Source organism: Otolemur garnettii, unplaced genomic scaffold (genome assembly GCF_000181295.1).
Source record: "Otolemur garnettii isolate 467f Iridium unplaced genomic scaffold, OtoGar3 scaffold00046, whole genome shotgun sequence".
Classification (NCBI taxonomy): domain Eukaryota; kingdom Metazoa; phylum Chordata; class Mammalia; order Primates; family Galagidae; genus Otolemur; species Otolemur garnettii.
In genome coordinates, this window is record NW_003852441.1 from 7,330,640 (window position 1) to 7,355,412 (window position 24,773).

Below are 24,773 nucleotides of genomic sequence, written 5' to 3' on the forward strand. Positions count from 1 at the left end.
TTTCATCTTCAGTGCTGGCTTTGACTGAAAGGTAGTGGCCATGGGGGGGGGTATGTTGGGGGAATTTTAAATCACCCAGGATCAGCAAGCAAAGCACAATGCTGGATTACGCATGTCTGCCCCGGTGGGAGATGGTCATGGCAGCACCCACCATGTTGAACCTTCTTGTCTGCTGCCTCTACCTCTAGATGGATTGCCTGGACAGGCAGTTGGCCCTCTGTATCCATTGGTTCCATGTCCATGGATTCAACCAACCATGGATCAAAAACAATGGGAAAAACTTCATGTATTCTGAACACATACAGACTTTCCCACTTTGTTGTTATTCCATAAACAATACAATATAATAATCATTTATATAACTTTTACATTGTATTAGGTGGTACAAATAATCCACAGATGATTTACAGTATATGGGAGGATGTGTGTGATATGCAAATACTATACCATTTTATATCATAGATTTGGGCATCTGTGGATTTTGGTATCTATGGGGATTCCTGGAACCAATCCACCCATGGATACCAAGGGATGACTGTACTGGTGGGAAGCAAGGTTAAAAGAAAAATTTCTCAAGACCTGCTGTTTGGGTACTAAAAATGACCTATTTTCTGGAAATTTTTTTTACCTGAAAGGTGAGCTGGGCAAGGTAGGTCAGCTTATCACACTCAAAGAGCCCGCGGGTAGTGTACTGATACACAGAGAATGTGATGCTGTCCAGGAGATTGGCCACTCGCTCCTTGATGCTGTCCCCAGGAGCTGCCCTTTCCACAGCCTTCTGGAAGACGATACTGAATACCTGGGGACAGAAGGTAGGATGCTGGTAATTCACACAACTCTCTTTGTGTGGAAACTAGTGGTCTTACCTATGAAGAATATTATGATTTTCTGGCTTATAGAAAATTTCCCCAGCATACCCTGCCAAGAAGGGACAATGGTCACAAGGAAACACGTTACACAAATTAGCTCTTTGCTTAGTTTGCTCATATGAATTATTTCTTTGCTATGGGGCACATGGAGATGAGCCTATAGCTTTGATCAGTGAAACATAAATGTACAACAGCTAAAATAATTGAATTAATTCCAGTAATTTTTTGTTGAGTAACTACCTGGTAGATATGGCCAACAATAACCAGCTATGATCAATGATGCTATCCAAATGATTATAAAATTCTTGGTGGTTAAAAAATATGTTTGGTATAACTGACCCTGGCATGTGATAGATACTGATATATATATATATATATATATATATATATTTTCACAGAAACTGAAGTTTTATTTTCTGTTAATCTTATTTCTATCTTGTGAGCTGTGAGCCCGTGGAAGAACAGCTTAAGATTGTGAGAGGATCTGAGGTGTGTTGTGAAAAGTTCAAATATTATTAATTAAATTATTTTTGAGAGAAGTTCAAAGCACATTAAGTATATTCTTTTTTTAACTCTTTTTTTTTGTCAACATAATTTAAGTGTGCTGCTGAAGTTTAACTGTAAGTTCAAGAGTGCTGTGAGATAAAAAAAAATGTTGAAGAACACTGCTCAGGACCAAGGGTCTCAAACTCAGTATCTTCACAGCTGGAGGTAGAAGAGCACCAAGGGAGGGGTGGGGCCTGTGGCAACACTGAGGGCACTTATACGCATTTAGGAAGCAGCATCCCTTAGCTCCAGTGAATTTGTGCTGTGTGGGATGTGAGCTAATGGCTGCCAATCTTCCACACTTCCATGAGATGCCAGAAATCAGGATTTGTATGGCTTCTTCCGTCTCCTTTTAAAGGTTTCAAATTAAAGTATTTGAAAAGCCCTCTGAGGTTCACAGGCCTCAGGCCTCTGGTTGGAGGCCAGTACTCTGCTCCACACGCTCTGGGTGTCTGAGGCTTCCCTTTCAAATTTCCCTAAGAGTATTATTCCCCCAGCTATGTCTCTCTGCACAGTGCACATGACACAGGAAGCCAGGTCTTCTGTCAGTCTATAGGAGACTCCAGTGAAGGGTCTCCTTGGCATCTTGCAAATGTGTCTCAATAACAATTGCCTAGGCTTTGTCTGAGTCTTGAAGAAAAGCTACTTTGCCATCATTTAAGTTTCATCTTAATCATGTCACAAGCTTCCAAGTTCTTTTAGAACCTGCCTTGGAAAGAGCTTTTGTTTGAGTAAAAGCAAATACACACATATATTTTAATATATTCCTGCTCAAAACACTTTTGAAAACTGCAGTGTGTGGCTCTTGCCACATTGTCCTATCTGAGGTTTCCATGCTCTGGGAATGCTGCTTCTTTCTCTCTCAGGAACGGGAACTGGAAAACCCAACTGCAGACAAAGGGCGATACTGTGAACATGCCAGTGGCTCATTTTTCTCCAAATCACAGCATTTTGGCATTTTTAAAGCCCTTACTTCAGGTCCTTATCATTAACCAGTTAAATCTGCTTTCAGTAATCAAGCTGGTCAATGAATAATTATCCTTTGCAATTCTTAATAGCAGTAAGATATACTTCCTCCCTTTTTAAATTGAGCTTCAGAGCTTCCTATATCAAGACACGGTTGCTGACAAAATAATTTACAACATGTTATTGAACACACATTTTCACAGGCTTCAGTTCATTTATTATTTCAGAGTCATCGCAGTAGGCTTCTTATAGGTACCTCATGCCAATTTCAACTACTCTTGGAACTGGAAAGGTAATTCTGTAGCTATTAGGCTTTCATACTGTTTAAAATATTTCATAATTCTCTTGTAGATTGCCTTGACTGTAATATAAGGCTTTCTTTTTAAAAACATAGAATATCATAAACACAGTTCATACGATCTGCAGAGACTCTGTGTTAAGGGAAGGACTGGGAACCAGTGAGATGCCACGTCCAGTTGAAGGAGCCCCAGGACCGGAGGTGCTCTGGTTTCTCATCTGCTCACCACCGTTCCTGCATCTGGGCCTCCACGTGGTGGAAAACACTGCCCAGAGCCGAAGGGTGTGCTCTGTGTGTGTGTGTCCTCTTTGCTGGGTGAAAACAAAGGAACTGTGCAGAAAGCCTTTGCCATCTCTTAATGGCTTTTCAAATGTGGTCTTTTGATAATGTCCAAGGGGAGAAAGATGTACTTTCAGAGATGCTCTTAAAATTTATAAGACTTAATTGTTTTGTTTGTAAGCGAAGTTTAGTCAACACTGACAATTTGTTCGTAGGTTTGGTTTGGGGAACAGTTTAACAACCATAAAGCAGGAGTTTGGAAGATATTAAGGTAATAAGAGAAGTGGTTTAAACTTGGTCTGTTATTGTCTGCTTTGGCTTTTTTTTTTTTTTTTTTTTTTTGCAGTGTTTGGCTGGGGCTGGGTTTGAACCCGCCACCTCTGGCATATTGGGCCAGCGCCCTACCCTTTTGAGCCACATGCGCCGCCCTGCTTTGGCTTTTAATCAACAGAAATGACATGCCCATTTCATTGTCTCTATCACACTTTCAGTTCCTTGGGGACAAGGACCATTTCTTGTATTTCTTTGGTATTCCCTTTCATACATTCAATCAGCACATTGTATATTCTCACTGAATGAAAGAGGCTGAAACCTGCTGTTGTAGCCCCTTCTGTTCCAGCCAAAATTACCAATAAGTCATGTAAGGCTAAATTAAAGAGATGAGGCTTTAAAGTAAAGTAAAGGGCTAAAGTAAAGTAAAGGGCTAAAGGTGACGTAGCTGCTCTCCTGGCTTTGATCTTACAGATCTGTCACAGCTAATGAAGCTGGTGGATAAGCTGTCCTGAGGAGCCACCAGCAGCATCACACGGCTTTGTTATGATGATGTGAACACTGCAGGTGTGAGTCACCTTGAGGGAAAACTGGTACATTGGGTGGATCTTGCTGAGGTCGGTCATGATGAAGTAGAGCAGAGAGGCTCGGGCAGCTGCTGGCCGGTAGTGCTCTCGGGCCTCATTGATTTTCGCTTCGGTCACCTTGGCCTCCTGCACCTGTTGGGAGAATAAATAGCCCACTGTTCAAACCAACCAGGGCTCCCTGAGAGTCAGCGTGGCCTCTCTGCGTGAGCAGACACATGTCTGCACATGAGGTGGAGTGAACTGGGATGGGGTAGTTAGTGGGTAGAGGACAGCAGGGCCCTTGTGACATTCCTTAGGAGAGCTCCAGGGAGAAAGGAGGGGGTGCACGCCTAGGCCTGCACAAGGGTGAGGGTGTTAGTTCTTCCAGCTGGGGAGTGTGGGCCATGCACGTCTCCAGTCTCTGTCTCTAATGCAAAAGATGTCACGGAAAAGCAAAAACTATGTATGACGTGAAAAGGAGCTAGAGTGCCAAGCAGAGGAAATCTAGAGAAAGGTGAACAAAATAATGCTCTTTTTTTCTTAATCTTTATGAAATACATGATTAGTGTATACATTCACAAAGAAGTTCTCTTTCAGTGGAATAGTTTATTTTCAGAAAACTTCTTATCACAAGTAAAGATCACACAAGAGACCTGAGCTTCCGGAGAGAGATTTCTGTTAACACACGCCACCTAATACAAACCTCGACCTGCTCTCCCCTTATGCTCCAAAATAGAACAAAAATTCTGATAGTTTGTGGGAAAACAAAGGAAAAGGCAACCATTCCATACTAATTCCTATTGGAGATGTTCTCATAATAAACAGTGATCTTTTTTATTTATTTATTTATTTATTTTTATTGAATGGTAACTATGTACATTAATGCAATAAACAGTTATCAATACAAACTATAGGAGGAAGTAATACCAATAGACCTTTTCCAAAAACAGTAACACAAGACCAAAACAACAACAACCCCCAAAGAATTAGCATCTCAAGAACTGAAGATAGTTGAACAACCTAAAACTCACCACTTAAGTGTGCGTAAGAACAGTAGATACAAAAGACTGCATACAACCAGGACATTGCAGAAAAGAACAGGCATGCTTGAAAAAGAATTAACCAGAACTTCTAAAAATAAGAATACAGTTATTTAAATGAAAATAAAAAAGAGTACAGGTTAAATAAGAGACTAGACTTGAAAAGAGAGTTAGCAAACTAGAAAAGAGATCTGAGGAAATTGTTACAAAAGCAGCTAAAAAAAAAAAAACAAAAAAAAACAAAGACCGAAAATATACAAAATAAGTTATGAGATTTGGAGGATAGAATGAGACTTAAAGCATATCCAACAGAAATGAGCAGAGAATAGAGAGAGACAATATTTGAAGCTTTAATAGTTAAGAATAGAGAGAAGTAGAGACAGTATTTGAAGCTCCAATAGTTAAGAATTTTTCTAGCTGGGCATTGTGGTGGGTGCCTGTAGTCCCAGCTACTGGGGGGTTGAGAACCACTTGAGCCCAGGAGTTTGAGTTTGCTGTGAGCTATGATGCTATGGTACTCTACCAGGGTGAAAAAGTGTGACTATTTCAAAAAAAAAAAAGGAATTTTTCAGAGGTAATGAAAGGCCAGAGCTCTTACTTTGAAGAAGCTTACCACTCTTAAATATAATATATAAAAAATAAATATTCAGTAGTAAAATTTTGGAATATCAAAGATGAAAATAAAATGCTAAAGGCAAATGGAAAAACAAGAGAAGTTCCTATAAAGGAACAGCAGTTAGACCAAACGCAGATTCTTAATAGCAACAATGCTGTTAGATATTTTACAAAACTAAAGGAGAGGAAATGATCATAGTTAAAATACTCTGAAGTTCTCACACTGTTTGAGAGGCCTAGATATATTGCTTAACTTTAGACTTTGGTTTATATATATACAGATATATACACCTCTCTCTTTCTCTCTCCATATAAATACACACACACATATATAATCTCATATATAAAATTAAAGAGTTTTCATATATAAATAAAACATTAATAAATAATAAAAGTGCAAATAGCTTTATAATCAATAAAGCATAAAAGAAGGGGGTTAAAGGAAAATTAAGAAAAATCAATAAAGGAGAAAAAAAGTAAGAGCATGCTTAATAGAAAACACATTAAGATAGTGGGAAAAAACTCAACTGTATCAAAATATAAATTGGTTACATTCTAGCTGTTAAAAGACAAAGATTCTCAGAAGGGGGTGGAGCGGAATAAAACTCACATAATTGCTCAGCTGGTATTATGATAAGTTCATAGTCTTCAACCTCCTCTGAGTCTTTAATGCTACTCACTAATCTCCATGACTCTAGTCAACTTTTATTCCCATTTCCCACAAGAACTGTGGTAAACCTTCACCCCCTCCCCCAGGCTCTATCTCACCACTATCCCCTCATTCTCTGAAGATGAATTTGACCCGTGTGTTCACAGATTTTATTATAGAGACCACTGGGAAGGATTTACCTTAATTTATGCTCCTCCCTCCATTCTATTCATTATCTCTTCTTCCCCAGTTGCACACATAGGCCATTTCTGTTCTTCCCCGCACTCCTTATCACATTGGGAAATGACCATCTTTCTAAAGATAAGGTCATCTGTCATCTGAATTATAGTCCCCTAACTTTTCTGGGTACTCCACTGTATTGACTGTTCACTCTTATTCTTGCAAATTCAAATCCTCTCCTCAACTGCCCTTTTCCCCTTTTCTTTACATCTTCCCGTCCCCAGATGGGACCTTAGCATGCTCAGGTCTCTCCCAGCTCAGGGGAGAAGCCTCTAGAGGCCCCACATCCTCCTGAAAGTCCAGTCCTTTCTGTCTACCATTTCTTACAATAGTTTTGCTTCTTTGAAGAGTTGTCTGTACTCACTGTCTCTTTCTCAGCGCTCGTTCTAATGCAGCCTGCCTTCCCTTCCCTTACTTCACTGAAATCATTCTTTTCAAGATCATTAATAACTCCTTTTTGCAAAATTCAATGGACACATCTCAACCATATATTACTTGAGTTCTCGGTGGCATTCAGCACCACTGACATCCCTAAACTACTGAAATGCTTTCTTTTGTGATACTTTATTTCCCTGACTTTCCTCTCATTTCTACCCTATTCCATGCTGAACAGTTCTCCTCTTAAAATGTGTGAGTGGTGCTCAGAGCTCTGCTCTCAGTCTCACCGTTGCACACACCCCTCCCAGGCGGCTTCATCCACTCCCAAGTATTCAATTGTCAACTGCTTGGTGATGACTCTCAGGACACTGTTGAGCCAATGCTAGTCTGGACCTTTCTCTCTCCAGCCCCCGGTTGTCTGTTAACCCAGAGTGGGTATGCCCTGGCTTATCGGCTTTGTCCATCATTACTTTTCACTTTCCTACCTTGTTCTGACCTGCAACAAAGTCTTTCACACTTGGAGAAATACCAGTAATCTAATAGCAGTCAGCATACTCCCTCAAAGGTACATTGCTCCAGGACGCTGTTCCAGACACGCTCCATCCTGCTTAGCTGCTCTTCTGATCTAAGAGCAGGGGTAGGAGGCAGAGGCTCTGTGTATGTCTGGCAGTCTCTGGGAAAGAGCAAGGATTTGGGTCCCTTCCCCAGCAAATCAAGTCTTCCAGGCACCCAGAAGAGGGAATAAAAGCCTTCCAGATATTGTGAACTAAAGGAAGAAGGCTACACACAGAAGCATAATTGTTTCCCAGGATGATACGGTTTTTGAGAACTGAGTTTCCCAGGAAGTCACTGAAGTGTTCTCATTAAAGGCAGACTTGTGATGTTTTTGCAGTCCAGTGGGTTTTCTCAGGATGCAATCATGCCCAAACCAGTCAACCTTCACAGAACATGATTCTTTAGCTTCAGGGCAGTCCCACAAACTATCTATCTGAGGCCTTGAGTTTGAGCTGCCATTCCCTGCACAGAAGACCAGGAGCCGCACAGACTTAAGTGCTCATCAAATGTCAGTGCCACTGGGATGTTAAAAGTATTTTCCAAAAGGTGGAAACTCTACAATATGGGAGGCAGTCATTTCAGGAATCCTGCCTAAGTGGGCTTTCTGAAATAAACTTGCTAAGATAGAGAAGCTATCTGTTACTTTAACTTTTTTCTAAAAGTCAGACTCAGGGACAAAGAGGAGAGAGCCTGGTAGGGGGCCCCAGCCTCAGTTGCATTCCTGCACTGGTCGGGACAGTCTTGCCTTTTTCTCAATTTCCGCAGTGGTCTGCTTGGTGACCTCCAGGTTCTCCACCAGAGCTGTTTCTCCCAGGAAGTTCCCCGATGCTGAAGAGAGGTGAGAAAGCAGGTTGTCTTCCAGTGTCTTCAGGGTGATTTTGAATCCATTCTGCTGTTTCGTGAGCTCAGACTGCAAATATCAAGCAAGAGGGAGTCAGGTGTAGATTCCCCCCAGCACCCAATTCTGGGGATAGGTCTGAGTAAATAAGTGTTTATGGGGCCAGAGTCCCTCCCCTCAGTGACAGTAAACTAGAGGCAGAATGGCAGAGAGCTGGAGACCAGGAGCAGGAGAGATAAGTGAGTGAGTCAAAGTGACAGGCACGTGACCTTGGGCCAAGTTACCCTCTTTCCACTTCCAGCACCTCCGTGGGGATAATCCCAGTGCCTGCTCAGAGGACTTTTGTGCTGTGCTTAGCGCAGTGCTGACACAGGCAGCATTCACTGAAGGGAATGTACTTCTGTGAATGGAGGTGGGGTCTAGGCTTAGTGTTCTGGAGGGTCCTCTCTATTGCCACTTTACTGTCCTTGGATGAATGGCTCTCCAATGAATTAGTTGTTTTTGAAAACCCCCCAAACCAACAGAAACTGCTTAGACCAGATCGTTGTAGGACTGGGTGCTAGCATCCCAGCAAACTCCCCCCCCATCTTCTCTCTCTGAAGGTTTTTCCCACCCCCTAAAGGGCTGGATATTTTGTGCTTTTTTGGGGTGTGTGTAGGGAGTTAACTTCAGGCCTCTGTGGTCTTTCTGCCCCGACACTGCCTTTGATCTATGGAAAAAACAATCTTCCTTGTTGAAAGCTCCGGTTATGACCTCCCTGGCCTGTGTTTCTTAAAAACACGTATCTCCATCCTGCCTTAAGACTAGGATTTACTGTTCTCTCTGCTGGGAATGCTCCGTGCCCAGAGGTTTCAAAATTATTTAGGAATTAACTCAGGTGCCCCGAGTCCTCATGGAGTCTTTTTCCTACCACCACAGTTTAAATCAGACCTCTAGCTTTCAGGTAGCACCCTGTTTTACTTTCTCGAAAGTTCTCGTCAGTACCTGAATGACATTATTTATTGGTTTACATTCTTATTTCCACGTTCCTTCACTAGACTGTAAGCTCCATGAGGGCAGGGACATGGTTTTCCTTGTTCACTATTCCATACCTGCAATGTGGTGCTCACAGGTATCTGTCCAATTTGAGAGTGACTGCAGGGTGGACCATCCCAGCGAGCCCTGAACTCAGTTTCACACACATGGGAATCTGAGCTCATATGTTTAAAGAGAGGATAAAAAGCATGCTATCTGCTATCTGCTATGGGCCGAATTGCATTCTCCCAGAATCCATATATTGAATCTCTAACTGCCTGTTAGGACTGTATTAGAAATAGGGCCTCTAAGGAGATTAAGGTTAAAGGAGGTCATAAGCAGGGAGCCCTTGCCTGATAGGATCAGTGCCCAACTAAGAGAAATCTGAGAGCCTTCTCCATGCTCAAAGAGGACTTGTGAGGACATAGTGAGGAGGTGGCTGCCTGCAAGCCAGGAAGAGAGGCCTCAGCAGACCTAACCTGCCGGCACCCTGATCTCAGGCTTCCAGCCTCTGGAACTGTGAGAAGTAAGTGTCTATTGTTTAAGCCACTCACTTAGTCTATGGTATTTTTTTTATGGCAGCCTGAGCTGATTAAGACATGGCCCTAATATTGTTGAAGCTATTTCTGCTGTCTGTGCAGAATTTCATTCCATGAGTTCTGGATGTTGGCATGTGCACACGTGTGGTCAGAGGTCCTCACGTTCATAGCCCTGTGCTAGGTCCTGCCCTTGGCCATATAATGTCCATTCTCCCGGCTGCCTTTTGCTTCTGTTCTTCCACTGGTCCTGTCCTTTATTTCCCAGTGTGGTGTTCCCAGGTGGCTAGATGGGGCTGGTGGGTCCTGCAGTGCCACCTGCTCTGCCCCAGGAAAAATAAAGCCCCTTTCCCCAGGGGCTCTGCAGTAACTGAGCACCTTCCTCCTCCCACCCTCCGTGGACACCCAGAATACCTTCAACTGCTCCAGGTCTGGCCTCTCCATGCTGACCACAGCAGCCAGCAGCTGGTCCTCCAGACCATCCCTGGTCACAGTGAAGTTGATCAGTGTGACCTGAGCCTGCAGCTCCGGCTGGTAGTGAGGATTGGCCAGCTTGGTGTGAAGGATGAGCCGGAACTTGGGATTGTACTCACACTCTTTGTCTCCGATTTTAATGAATCTGGAACATAAAAGCTCACCTGAAGCAGAGTGCCTTCCTGGGAGATTTAGTCAGGTCAGGAACTCTAGATTTGTTTTCTTATTTTTTTTTTTTTTGCAAGATCATAACAAACAGTACTACCATATTCCAGTGGATTCCTCCTCAGCACCCCTAGCATGAGGCGTGGGATCCTTTTTTGTCTTAACCTGGGGAACCAGTTTGGAGGGGGCTGGACTTTCCCCACCGTGGTTGATTTTGCACGGTGCAACTGTGGGGAGAGCTGTCCCCATTGTGCCAGAGTAGATTAGCACACTGTGAAAGATTTCCAGCAGATGGCAGCCAAGTGTTTGGAGGGAGGAGACGTTTCCAGTTTGCACAAAGGCGCTCTATAGGCCAGCACTGAGGCTTACTTTTTCTGATGGCTGAATGACTTCTATTGGGAGAAAATGATTAAACAGGTGAATGAGCACAACTGAAGGATATCCAAGGGCAATTTATGGCCTGGGCAGCCGGTGAGGTCCTGTGTCAAGCAGGCCTCCATGATAATCATTGCTCCCTACCATGTGGCCCTTTGTCCTTCCTCTCCCCTTCCTCTCTCCACACCAGCCTCTCCTCCTCCCATCCTCTTGCTAAGCCCTGCCCATGCACCAGCACCCACGGCAGCAGAGGCTCATCAGATTGACAAGCAGTCGAGTTCCCGGAATCAGACATCTGGCCCTAATCAAATGCTCATGCTGGAAAGTCCGTCGACTCTTTGACCAACTTTCCTTCTTAAGTTCCTCCAAATTGTTCACTGTGGCCATTTAAGAGGAAGTCAAAGAGGACACTGACTAATGGAGGCAAACTTATTCCAGGAAACTTTCTCTAGGAGATAAGGGCAGATAAATAGGCGAGCTGCAGGGAGCCCCTGCCATGAGCAGAGGAGCGGAGATTCTGGGAAAAGCCGACCTCTCCGTGGGGCCATGACCCAGCCTCCGGCACAGGGTCGGCACCACCACGGGTCCTACCTTCCTTTTTTAATGACTTCTCTCCCCAGCAGGGGCCCCAGGATGGGATCAATGGACTCTTCCAGGTTTTCAATCAGCACTGTATCTCCGGCTTCCAGGGCGTGCTCGATGGTTTGAAGGTAGCTGTGGAAGCAAGTCTGGGTCAGGCCGTCTGAGCCTGTGGCAAGGTGTGGAATCAGAGGCAACTTAACAAGACAACTGTGGCCTCCGAGGCACGGTGGGAAATGTGAAGGCACAGCGACTTGGAATGTCTTCAGTGGCCACATTTTTTTTTTTTTTTTTTCCATTTGAAGGGATAGCTATGTGATTTCCTACAATTTTTTAATAGGAAGAAATTACAAAATTCAAAAAAGAACATGAAAACGAACCATAATCCATCCACTTTCCCTTAACATTTTGATGTTTATTGTGTCTGTTTGGATGGATTGTATGTTCAAGTTTGGTTTTCATATATATTGGATTCATATGCACCTTTTATGTAAAAGGTAAATATTTCCCTATTTCATTATTTTTCAGTATTAGAACACACTGACACACCTTAATTTATCAGTCAACAAAGAGCTGAGTTACTTTTAACTTTTCAGTGTTATGTAGAGTTTAATCAAGATGCAAATAGGCCAATTTTCCCTAAGTCATTTTATAAACTTGATGAAATGTGATAAAATTCACACAAAAAATAACAATAAACCTTTACTGAACTTGACCAAAGGCCTTAAAGTTAACCTAAAGGAATATAATTAGGATGGTAAAGGGAAAAAATGATAATGAGGAAGAGGAGAGACTCATCATCTAATACTAAATATTTTGTATAACTTCAATCGTACAGGCGTGTAGAAAGAAGTCTTTTATTTGCATTTATTTATTTATTATTGTGGTAAGACACTTATCATGAGATCTCTCTCCTCTTTTCAGATTTTTAAGTGCACAATACTACATTGTTAGCAATAGGCACTATGTTGTATAGCAGCTATCTACAACTTATTATAGAAAGAAGTCTTAAAAGACTTCATATATTGGGCAATGCCTGTGGCTCAGTGAGTAGGGCACTGGCCCCATATACCGAAGGTGGCAGGTTCAAACCTGGCCCCGGCCAAACTGCAACAAAAAATAGTTGGGCATTGTGGCAGGTGCCTGTTGTCCCAGCTACTTGGGAGGCTGAGGCAAGAGAATTGCGTAAGCCCAAGAGTTGGAGGTTGCTGTGAGCTTTGACACCACAGCACTCTACTGAGGGCGACAAAGTGAGACTCTATCTCTAAAAAAAAAAAAAAAATACTTCGTATACCAAAATGTTAGTAGTGGTCTTGAATGATGAATTAGAGGAGTTTTCATTTCATTTTTAACTCTTCCTCCCCTCTTCTTTACAATGATGACACATTACTTTTGTAATGGGAAGTACTACAATAAATGTTACTAAACATGGAGCTAAATATTAAAGGTAGGTACAGTACTAGATAAACAGAAAAGAATAAAACCCCCATTTAGTAAAATAATTTAATATGTAGCAAAGTGGCATCTCTAATTAATCAAGAAAAAGATGAAAAATTCAATAGATGATACTGGAACAGTAGCTAACCACTTGGAAAATTAGTCTGTACCTCACATAGTAGCTTCAAATATATTTAAGTTGATTGGATTTCAATGTAAAAAGAAAACCTGTAAAAACCTAAAAAATGTAGGTTAACATTTAAATAATTCCTGGAGAAAAAAGACTTCTCTAGGCATCAGCTAGAGATGAAATGGTGACAATTCAGATCAAATAACAGCTGAAGTAAAGTGAACTCCAGCTTGTCAAACCCCACAAATAAAATTAAAAGGCAGATGAGACACTTGAACATTCATTTTCATGCATATGGTGAAAGAAGGCTATGCATATTATATATAATACAGTATTTGTATTCAAGTAACATATAACAAATCAAGAAAACTACCTAACAGAAAAGTAGTCAATGGACATGAACAGGGAATTAACTGAATGGATATTTGTCCAAAGTCTGTGATGTGTCAGGGAGCGTTTTAAATACGTGGGATATAGCAGTGAGCAAAAGACACACACTTCTATCTAAAATACATTTGTTAGTAAATCACAGGGGAGTACTTTGATGATCAAGGTTTGGGGAGAAGGCCAGGGTTAGAGCGCTCTGGGAATGAAGATGAAGATAAAAATATTAATACATCAGGTTGTAACTGAGCACTCATTCCTCAACAAAATTCACTCTGTGAGAAGGATCCATTTTAGTATTCAGTACTTTCTCTGATTAACTATTATTTTTAACATTACTTGCTTAATTTAAATAACACTGTGTGATCTGGATCTCCAGGCAAGAATGCTTGGGATGTGTGGCAGAACAGCAGACCTACTTCAGTGGTCCCATGCTAGAGTGGATAAATCTCTAAGTCAGGATGGCCTGGGTTCTGAAATATTGCTCTATTACTTCAGAAAAAGTATTAATGAATGTGTTTTTAATTGTGGCAAAATACATATAAAATTTAGTCTTAACCATTTTTATGTTGAGTGGGATTCACGTTTTGTGCATCTGTCATCAGCATACATGCTCAGAACTGTCCTTGCAAAACAGAAACTCTGTCTTTGATCAAACATTAACTTCCTCTTCCCCTCTCCTCCTCAGCCCCTGGCAGCTGCCACCCCACTGTCTGTCTATGAATGTGACTACCCTTGGTGCCTCAGGGGAGAGGAAGCATACAGTATTTGTCCTCTTGTCACTGGCTCATTTCACTAAGCGTGGCATCTTTAACACCCATCCCTACTGTGGCATGTCCAAACTGTCTCCCTTTTAGGGCTGAGCACTATCCCATCACACGTGGGCACCACATTTTGTTTACTATTCATCTATCCATGGCAGCTTTGGTTGCCTCCACCTTTCGGCTGTTGTGAGCAGCGCTGCTATGACCATGAGGGCCAACTTTGCATCACTTTTAAAATGGCATTTTCTTGGGGAACTTGCTTAACTTCTGCAAACCTCAGTTTCCTCAGATGTGAAATGCCAACAATAACACTGACCTTATTGGCTGTGTGAACTAAGAAAAGCACAAGGCACAAGTCCCCTAACACCAAGCGTGACATATGTCTGCCCCCACTGCCCCTAATAAATGACGTCGGCCTCCCCTCCCCTCACCCACTGCTTCTTCCTGTTTTCCCCACATGTCCTAACAGCACAGAAGAAGAATTGAACACCAGAACTATAAAACTAAGTTGTGAAGGGCTGGTGAAGCAATGGTTGAGGATACTAAGGTGCAGGTTGGGGCACCAGCAGGGCGGTGTGGGCCAGACATTCTGTCTGCTGCTTATGGCTCTGCATGAAGTCACTTCCTGTCTTGCCGCATGGCAGGTGCTGAGGGCTCTAAAGCTTTCATGACTAACTCAGCTGCTCTACAACCCACTGAAGTAACCCAATGAGCCTCGGGAGAAGGAGAGTTTAGCTTATTCTCTGTGGCTTAAAGGCAGAGGTAGGAACAATACATCAAGGATTGCTCAGGGAGGTAGCATTTGGTTAAAGGTGGAGAAGACTTCGCAAGACACCAAGTAGCCTGACATGAAGTTTTTGGAGGCAGGAAGCATGTAAGGAGAGATGGAAGAATGAATACCAGGGATGGTAGAGAAAGGATCCCTCAGTGGGCTGAGAAGCTGCAGCACCAGATTTCTGTGAAAAAGAAAAGCACAGACTTAGGGCCCAGGGATCTTTCATTGAGATATTTCCTAAAGTAAGTGGACAAGCCAGAGAAGTCTCATGGAGAGCCCAGGAGAGTGGAAATACTCTACCAGGGCTAAATATCTGCTCACAGTATTTTTTTCCCCCTGCACAAATGGCAAAAATGGGGACTTCTGTGCTCAGCCACTCACCCTTTCTGACCAGTCTGGATGACCCGGAGGCCTGCACCATATTTACTCTGGATCCATTTGGTGCCTTGCAGCTGAGGGTCCACCATGAGCGGCCAACGCTCACAGTGGAGGAGGATGGTGGCATTCTCCACGGACATGCGGTCGGCAGGGAGGCCCTGGTTCTGCCAGGCAGCCACATCGGCGTCATCCGTCAGCATTTGCAGGGGGTCCAGGGCTGGGGTGACTGGAATGGGAGCCTGGTGAAGAGTAAACACCATCCCTACTCAATGGAGGACACTTTCTCAGCTGGGGTGCAGTGGGGAATACGCAGGATTTCACTCAGTGACATAATTTATTTAAAAGCAAGATCAACACCCCCCGAAGAGTGCTCTTCTATCTGTGTGATTATGCCTGGAAGCGGGTTCTGTGAAAGCCCTGATGGCCTCTTTGCTCTTGACAGATGAATGACAGCAGACATTTGGCTCTTGTGACTGACTCTTTGTTCGCTGACACCTTCACATTAACCAAGTTTCTACTAGATTGTTTGGTGTTTTAGTCTATACCCCTCTCCTTGCCCTGCCCCTTTAATGGTGTTACTTCTCTGCTACATCTCCGAGATCCTCCTGCCTGCTCCGGGAACCAGCCACAGGCCCCCTTCGCACCCAGAGGGTTTGCCCCCATCTGTACCAGTCTACACAAACTGCTCTCTCCTTATCTATTTCACCAGCTTGTGAAGGGATGAGGGGACTTGCTTCCCTTTCCCTCTCCCCAAACACCCCCTTCCCAGGGTTGCTTGCAGGGCCCCTCTCTGTGAAGAACTCCCCTCTGCCTTGTCTGTGCCTTGCTGGGCGGGGCTCCTCTGCCAGCAGTAGACCCTTCTTTTTCCTCTCTGATCACCTCTCTGATCACTTAATTCTTTTACAAGCCATCTTCTTCATTGGTGACTCATCCCCCCCCCCCAAATTGAGGTGACATTCACATAACATAAAATTAACCATTTTAAAGTGCACAATTCAGGGGCAATTAGTACCTTCACCATGTTGTGCCACCATCAGCTCTATCTAGTTGCAAAACACATTCATTGCCCTGCAAGAAAACTTTACACTTATTAAACAGCCCCCCTGCCCATTTCATTCTCCCTCCAGCTGCTGGAAGCTACTAATATGTGTTCTGTCTCTATGGATTTTCCTATTCTGGATATTTAATATAAGTGGAATCATATAATAGTGACCTTTTGTGTCTGGCTACTCCCACTTAGCATAATATTTTCAAATACCCTTTCAACCCCTCATCTCTCTCCTCTCTGAGGTTTATTTTTCCCAGTTCCCTCAAGAAAACATCTCCAAACCACCTCCTGTGCTTTTATTTCTATCTGCTCAGTGCACAAATGGCCAGGGCTACAACATTAAGCCAACCTCTGAAGGGAAATCGGCCCCTAGGGGTTCTTGTTCTGGAATCAGAAATGTGTTTAAATATAATTTTTCTCTCTGTAATTACACGCATTCTATTTTATATGCTCAAGATCATCACGCTGAGATGAAGTCACAGGCTTTACCAGACTGCCAAAGAAGTTTGTGAACAAATGCGCTTAAGAAGCCCAAACAAAGGCAGAAAAATCCTCACTCAATCACCCCTGGGTTCTCTTCATCTTAGTTCACCAAGTTAATGGTGGTTCTTTCAATGATCTCAATTCTCCTTGAGTATTTAAGATGAATACAATAGCAGCTTCATTTCTTGTTTATTTACTAGTACTGTTAACAGTTTTTAAACCACAGTTCAGCAAATCATCAGGTTAAGCAGGATTTTATGAGCTGAGCCAAGACAACCACTATTACCATACAATGTTTTACCTTCTAAAGACACAAAAGGATTTTGGAATCCAGCCTTTACTTGATCTTGTGAAATTTTGGGCTGACTCGTACCACAGCTGATTTTTTATCAACCAATTTCCTCAGTTGAACTGAGAACTCAGGAAGGTGCCCTGGCCTTGAATGTGTTTTGTGCCTCCTGTATAGGGGAGCACCACGTTCTGCTGAGTACACAGAAGCATTTATTGATTACTGACTATGAGTAGAGCCAAAGGGATTTACTCTGATGGTAGGGTCAAAGTGTAACTATGGATACCCTTTAATTGGGAACTAGTATGTCCCCACTTCATCATGCTTGGGGAGAGGCACTGAGGGAGGAGTTGGGAGTAATATCCACTCAGTTATGGGGAGGGGACAAGCTGGCACAGGTAAGAAGCAGGTGTGTAGGAGCTTAGGAGAGCTTGCATGACAGAGCAGACGGGCTGCTTTCACAGGGCTATCTGCAAGACATGGGCACAAATTATGCAGCTTTGGGGCCTGGTGACAAGGTGCCAGGAAGACTCTGGGAAGGCAACTTCCTCTGACTTCTCCTACAAAGTCTGGCTGTGGGGCAGGGAGATCAGAGGAAAGTGCAGGGTTCTTTTGGTGTCTCCTCGGCTTCATAGGTTTGAGGAGAGAGGAGACAGCCTGCGGGGCTGAGGACCAGCGTCTGCATGCATGGAGGGCCTCATTAAGATAGGCCAGATGCTGTGTTCAGGTGGCTGAAGGAGGAGGTAGTACAGGGTAGAGAGGAAGGCTGAGGTGTGCGGGCTCATGCCTGCTGCCCAGGGCGTGCTGGGTATGAATGAGCAAGAGGGTGTTAGAAGATTCCAGTTAGTATCAGCACGTGATCTCAGTGCCACCCACAGGCTGCTGAGATCAGGAGAAAGACAGGCCATACGTACGTTTAGCTGGCTCAGGTAGGGTCTCCAGGTCCCGTCCATGAGGCTCTGCCTGTATTTGTTTGTAAAGAAGCCAAGGTAGGAAATGAAAGCTGTCGTAAGTAAAATGTCTCCACAGAATGTCCTTTCCTGCTGTTGGAAGTTCTGCACGGCTTCTGCCCACCTCACATTTTCGGAAGCGAGTCCTCCAACCTACCATTTCAAAGGCCAGAGAAGAGAGGACGTGTCACACTACAGGCTGCATAGCCATGGGCATAAAAGGCTTAGAATGCCATTTATGTGGCCCCTCTGATCTGCAGTGAGCATTCCAGCAAATAAGCCCCCAACTCTGCGGTGCGTCACATGGGCTGTGAAAAGGTTTGCAACACAGGCTCTGCCTTTCCATGTGTGGAGATGGATACCCCCCCACCTCAAAGGACTGCCAAGAGAGAGGACTGAAAGTGATCATGTATGGTAATAATTTAGCACCAGTTCTCTAGAGAATTAGGTACCTATTCCTTCTCCTAATTCTGGGGAAATGAGAGTAAATAAAATCAAGTCTATTATGAATAGATATTCACAGTGGGCAGAGAGATAGACAGACATGGAATTGAGACATGGTATTTGGAAATACGGCAAAGACACAGATGTGTACAAAGCACCGTGGACTGCAGAGCACGTCGCATTTCCCTGGCCCACACTGGGATGGCACGACTCTTCCCGGGCACACTTATCCTGGGAGGAGAGCCATCCCTTCCATAGAGGACTGGTAGGTGTACAGTGGAGCTTAGCATCTGTGTTAACCCTTTTCCTTTATTCTGTCCTTGAATGATGGTATTGTAGAACATCAGAGCTGGGACAGACCCCAGGTATTTGCCAGCCCAACCATTCCCAGGCCAGTTTCTAGATTACACAAAGACCAGGTATCTTGTCTGAATATCCTAATGCCTAGAGCAGAGAGTCATATGGTCTCCCAGGAGGACTGACTCAGAAAATTCTCTAGCCAGGCAGAGAAGGCTGTGCTAAGTCTGGAAACCAAGCAGGGCACTGAGAGGAAGGCCAGCCAGCTAGGAGCCCTGAAGAACCTCTGGCATGCTTGCAGAGGTGCTGTCCCCAAACCGAGGCTGATCATCTCAAGTCTATGCGGCAGCTGGTACAGCAAATGCCTCCCAGACACCTGGGGCCCGGGCTCTCCCCACTGAAGCATGGCTTTAGTTCAGGATGCGATGACTCATTGCTCTCCAGATTGAAAAGTCTGGCTTGTCAGAAAAACAAACAGTGGCTGGAATAAATGTAAAAAAGTATTGATTGCACTTCCCTTCACTGGTGTAAAGACCCTAGATTAAAGAGTAATCACATCCAGTGGACTCTGCTTCACAGGATCTGGGCTGACATAGGTGATGAGAAACATAAGCCACGGAGACATAAAAAAGGCCACTAATTCTTTGATGCTTCCGTCCTTAAGATTTGGTGTCTAAGCTCCCCCCTTGCATCTGTGAGCACTTTGATGTACACGGCAGGAGTGACACACACGGCAGGAGTGACACTGTGCCATTTTCAGTCCCAGAGCTTCAGAGATTGGGACTTGCCACCTCTTATCACTTGGAATGCTTGCTCTTGGAGCCCTGAGTCATTTGATATGTAAGACACTCAACTACCCTGAGCCTACATGGCAAGGGAGGGAGGCCCAGCTGAGCCCTCTGTCCCTGCCACCCCTGCCTAGGCATCAGGCATATGAAGGCAGTCATCTTGTATCCCCGACCCAGCCCGGCCATCAGCTGAATAACACTGAGTGGCCCCAGACACCACCACACAGAGCAGAACTGACCAGCTGACCCCTGCCCAATTTCCTGACCCACAGACCTGTAAGATATAATGAAATGGGTGGGTATTGTGTTAAATCACATAAGCTTTGGGTAATTTGTTATGTAGCAACAGTTATCCACAGCATAAGCAGCTGCTTCAGACCTTCAGACTGAAGATCTGTCTTCTCAGGAAGGTCAGAGCCTGTGTATGTGGGTGTATGTTGGTACACATGTGTGTATATCTGCACATGTGTGTCTACACACGTGTGCCTATGTCTTCACGTGTGTGTCTGCACATGTGTATGTTCAGACAGGGTCAACAAGTCCCATTCTTTTCTGCTTCTAGTTCAGTTCCTGATCTCTGTCATGCCTTTATCATCAAATGTTATGCAGATAGGAACTTTCCAGTTTGCCTGTAAAATTCTAGCTTTGGCTTTTAATGCTTCCTCTGGCTGACACCCATGCACACGAGTGTGGCATTGTCTTGCACAGGCTGGGTGATGGATTTCGTGCTCCCAGCTGCCCAGCCATCTCTATGAGAAAGCTCCTTTGTCTGGATCAGGCATCCACACTCTTCTCAGAACTCATTCCCTAGATCCCAGCACACTTTAACATTTCTCCCAAGTTGAAGTGGTGCTGAGCTGAGCTCATCTATTCTGCACCTCTGTGGCACTTGACAAGTGCGGCTCGTGTAATTATAGCTGGGCTTGCTGAGGCTCAGGCTCACCAGGCGGTTGGCGAGGGAGATGGTGGCTGCCGTGGCTTCAGCTTCTTGCTGACATTTGAGTTTGTCTGCTGTTGCTCTCTCGAACTTGGCTGTGAGTTTTGCCAGGTTTTCATTAAGGTGCTATTTGGAAAGGAACACAAGGATTGTTAGTAATTTCACTCAAGTCACATCCCAGGGCACCTGGGATGAGTTTTCATGGGGAGGTGATTATGAAGGAAGTGCTGGGTTGGGGGAGAGGGGTGTCCTAAGGGACTGGGGAAGAAAGCAGGGCAGGGAAGAAAGGAAAGAAGCCAAAGAGGGGTGATCTCAGGCAACGCCCTAGGGAGAAAATCAACTCAATCCTGCAGGGGGAGTGTGGAGGGGGAAGTTCAGAGATGCTTCCACCCAAGGTGGGAGAGCTGAGCTTCTGGGCTCCAACACCTCAGTCACTGAGCTGTTAAAGTCTGTGGGGTGTGATGGACATGAAGGTGGGAGGGATGCATAGGTTTAGAATTGCCTTCTATTCCAGAAAAACGGGTTCCAGCCACCTGACAAAATAGCACAAGGGACTGCTATTAGGAAAAAAAAAACATATTAAAGTCTGGGGTTAACTTGGCAATCGACATCAGCATCCCAGGTTGGGCCTGGGAGGACAGCTGACTGCACCTGCTGCAGCTGATCTGGGGCTGGGCCATCTGCATCCCGAGTCTCTCCCTGGCACTAAGAGCCTGGAAGTATAAGATGAAGTTTGTCGAACCTCATCTGTTCTCTTCCATTATCACAAAGTATAGGATCATTTTTTAAAAAGACACAGTTCCATTTTTTTGCAACTCATTAAGAATTTAGAATTGAAGAGCCTAGATTTTGCTGCCTTCAGAATACATGTTTGCATATACAAAGATTTACAGACATACTATAGAGTCCTCCAAATATGTCTCATGTCTGTGCAATAACTGGCATTCAGGCTGTTTTGTGAGCCAGCACTAAGGCTCAGAAGAAATCAATCTAGGGCCAGTTTCATATAGCCAAGTAGTTCTCAAAGCAGGCTGTGAGCCATTCAGTTAATGATGGCAGACCTTGATGTGTCTATCCACCTCTCTTACTTCCCAAGACTTCTCTAAAGTGACATGAAGTAATTAAAAAAGTCATAAGCCCATAATACCAAGCAAATTGGTGAGGGCCATGTGAAGGTGAAGGAGTCAGAAGATTTGTGGAGAATCATACTGAAAGAAGAATGGAGATTGGGGGAGCAGGGAAGGGAGAACCTGTAACTCAGAGTTGGCCACAGTTCATCAAAAGGGAAGCTGATTGATGAACTGCCATCAAAAGGCTCTGTCTGCAGAGCCCCACATCAACTGGAGATAGTGAAAATACCAGGTGTGATTGAGAAGGAAGCTGAAAATAGAAGGGTTGGTTGGAAGCCTATTTCTCCTCTCCCCATGTCTCCAACCACATGCCCAGTATGCAAAGCCACTAGGCTATGTCACCAGGCAAGAGAGTGAACAGATGTAGAGGGAAAGCACCGCATTCTGGTGTTTAGGATGCACCCAGCATAACTCATCAGATCTTGAAAAGAAGTCCTGAGGTCAGAGGTAAGATGGCGGACTGCAGCCAGCTTTCCACAGAGGCACCCGTCCAGAAGGAGAATTAAAAGACAGAAGTTTAGCAAGTAAGCCGATGGTTTGGAGCTGAGCCAAGAGAGAAGGTTGAAGAACGAATATCAACCCTGCTGAGACAAGCTGTGACACCAAAGATACAAACAAAATGTACTAAATCCATTGCCAAGCTAAGTCTCCTCCCCCATGAGAACAGCTCGCAGTAAACTCCATACAAATAAGAGAGCAGAATTCAAACATCCTCCCATTCCATCCCATGGGAGAGACCCTCTAAAACTGGACCTCCTACCCATACTAGGGTGCCATGGCACTCTCCCATCAGGCATAAAACTGTATATATTCTCTCCCTGCAACTCTGAACTCCCAGCACTCCCCTCCACTCTCACCCCGAGGTCTGGAAGCCTGTCCCCCATGGAGTCCAGATTCTTGGGCATTTTCTCGAGAGGTGTGGACAGGGGAAGGACTCTTGCTCATTTGTGCTGATTCTGTGGCATGGGAGTAAGGAGAGGATGGTCAGCTGAGAGGGAACCACACAGGAGCGGCTGTGGTGCCACCAGGCATAGAACAATAGCAGCAGCAGGAACAATAAAGTTTACACCCCTGGGGCAGCTATCTGGGACAGACATGCCCTGTCTTTCTGGTCAACCAGAGGAAGTCAGGCACCTTCTCTGGTGGCAGCTACTGGCAGATGGATCTGGGATATGAGTAAAGGAGTACAGGGACTAGAATATGTGCACACAAAGTTGGCAGACTTCCAGGGAGGGGCCAAGTCAGAGGTCTGCTTTACTGAGGCTGAGGTGCACCTGGCCCCTAGGGAATCATAGTGGAGACAAAGGCAGGCAGGCAGAGGCAGGAACTGACAGCTCAGTGTGAGCTCCAACTGCTTGCCACTGCCTGGAACTGAGTCATGGTTTCTGTCACCTCAAGTCTGATAACCAGGACAGAAACAAACTGTGCGAAGTTGTGCTGTTCTGCCAGCAACATAAATCAGGGGCGGGGCTGGAACTGAGTGAACCACCCTGCCTCCATTAAGCATCTGAGGTTGTCATGCCTCACCTCCCTCTGCCTGATAGTGGTTGAGAACAGAGACCTGGCTGAGGAGACATAGATCTTTCTCTGACTCAGGCAGGCATAACCCCTGGGACATCTCCTCATTGGGATAAAGTGGGACACAGCCCCAGCCCCACTGGGGTTACCAGTGACTGGGTGTGACAGAGGTGCAAGGTGGGGAAGGAGGCATCAACCTTCCCAGACTAATTTATTTGCTGGGTTGGTCCTTCTGACCTCATGGAGCATTGGAGTCAGTCATACCTGAGCTGCCAGCAGACCCCTGCTATCTAGTTGCCAGAGAGCTTTTGAACTCCCCCACCTGAGACCAGTGCTGACTGGGACAATGGATTTGGACCTCTTGAACTGGGCCAATCACCCAAGGACTATCCAAAGTGCTACCCTGGTGTGTGGTTGTGGGAAGGTGTGATTTTCATTTTCCAATTGTCTATGGGGGGAGCAGGGTGACTTAATTGCTAGTATTTATCCACAGCTAAGACTTCAACCCAGAGTAACTTATTTACTAGGGTAGGAGAGAGACCAGCTGAAAACAAGACAGAGCGACTTAGCCCCACCAAACCAAGGAGGCCCCCAGTTTTTCAGGCCATAGCACTGTACGGGTCCTTGGCAAAGCTCTAGGAGAAAAGTCAAACAATGTAAATTAAGCATGGGGTGGAATCAGTGGAGAAACTCTGGTAACATGAATAACCAGAGTAGATCAACCTCCCCAAGGAAGGACATGGCAGATGCAACTGAAGACCCCATCCATAAACAGATGGGGATGTTTATGTTTCTGAGATGTCAGAAATCCAGTTCAGAGTCTGGATAGCAATAAGATCAACAGAATTGAGGAAAGGAGGTAATCAGAATTTCAAATTATTCAAAAGATGTCTCAAGAATTCAACTATTTCAAAGATAAAATGACCAAAGATTTGGACACATTGAGGCAAGAGTTTCCAGCCCTCAAAGATGTGAAAAATACGGTAGAATCTCTCGCTAATAGAATGGAGCAGGCAGAAGAAAGGATCTCTGACATTGAAGATAAAGCTTTTGAACACACCCAAGCACTCAAAGGGGAAGAGAAATGGTGAGCAAAACCAGATCATTCTCTCAGAGAGCTCTGGGATAATTTTACCAGGCTTATCAATATTCTCAATTAATGTGAATGGCTTAAATTGTCCTCTAAAGAGGCACAAGTTGGCTGACTGAATACAAAAACTCAGGCCAGATATATTCTGAATACAAGAATCTCATCTTACCTTAAAAGATAAATATATATATATATATATATATATGTATAAAGATAAATATAGACTCAGGGTGAAGGGATGGTCAACTATAATTCAGGCAAATGGAAATCAGAAAAAAGCCAGTGTGGCAATTTTATTTTAAACCAACAAAAGTAAGGAAAGATAAGGATGGTCACTTCATATTTGTTAAGGGTAATACTCAATATGATGAGATTTCAATTATCAATATCTATGCACCCAACCAGAATGCACCTCAATTTAAGGAGACACTCTAACAGGCTTGAGCAACTTGATTTCTTCCAGCACCATCATAGTTGGAGACTTCAACACTCCTTTGGCAGTGTTGGATAGATCCTCCCATAAGAAGCTAAGCAAATAAATTTTAGATTTAAACTTAACCATCCAGCATTTGGATTTAATAGAGATCTACAGAACATCTCATCCTAACAAAACTGAATACACATTTTTCTCATCAGTCCATGGAACATACTCCAAAATCCATCACATCTTAGGTCACAA

The 24,773-nt window shown here is 44.3% G+C and overlaps 1 protein-coding gene across 1 annotated transcript in view; it reads right to left on the minus strand.

Annotated features, from left to right (window-relative positions):
• The window catches only part of DNAH9 (dynein axonemal heavy chain 9), a 373,298-nt gene that overhangs the window by 83,435 nt on the left and 265,090 nt on the right, over window positions 1–24,773 (minus strand). The window contains exons 51-58 of the mRNA XM_003791085.1: window positions 20,363–20,482; window positions 17,855–18,043; window positions 15,124–15,359; window positions 11,265–11,387; window positions 10,074–10,278; window positions 8,017–8,181; window positions 3,807–3,947; window positions 629–799 (exon numbers count right to left, since the gene is read on the minus strand). Of these exons, the coding sequence (XP_003791133.1) occupies window positions 629–799; window positions 3,807–3,947; window positions 8,017–8,181; window positions 10,074–10,278; window positions 11,265–11,387; window positions 15,124–15,359; window positions 17,855–18,043; window positions 20,363–20,482 (1,350 nt within the window). The remainder of the gene's footprint in view (window positions 1–628; window positions 800–3,806; window positions 3,948–8,016; window positions 8,182–10,073; window positions 10,279–11,264; window positions 11,388–15,123; window positions 15,360–17,854; window positions 18,044–20,362; window positions 20,483–24,773) is intronic.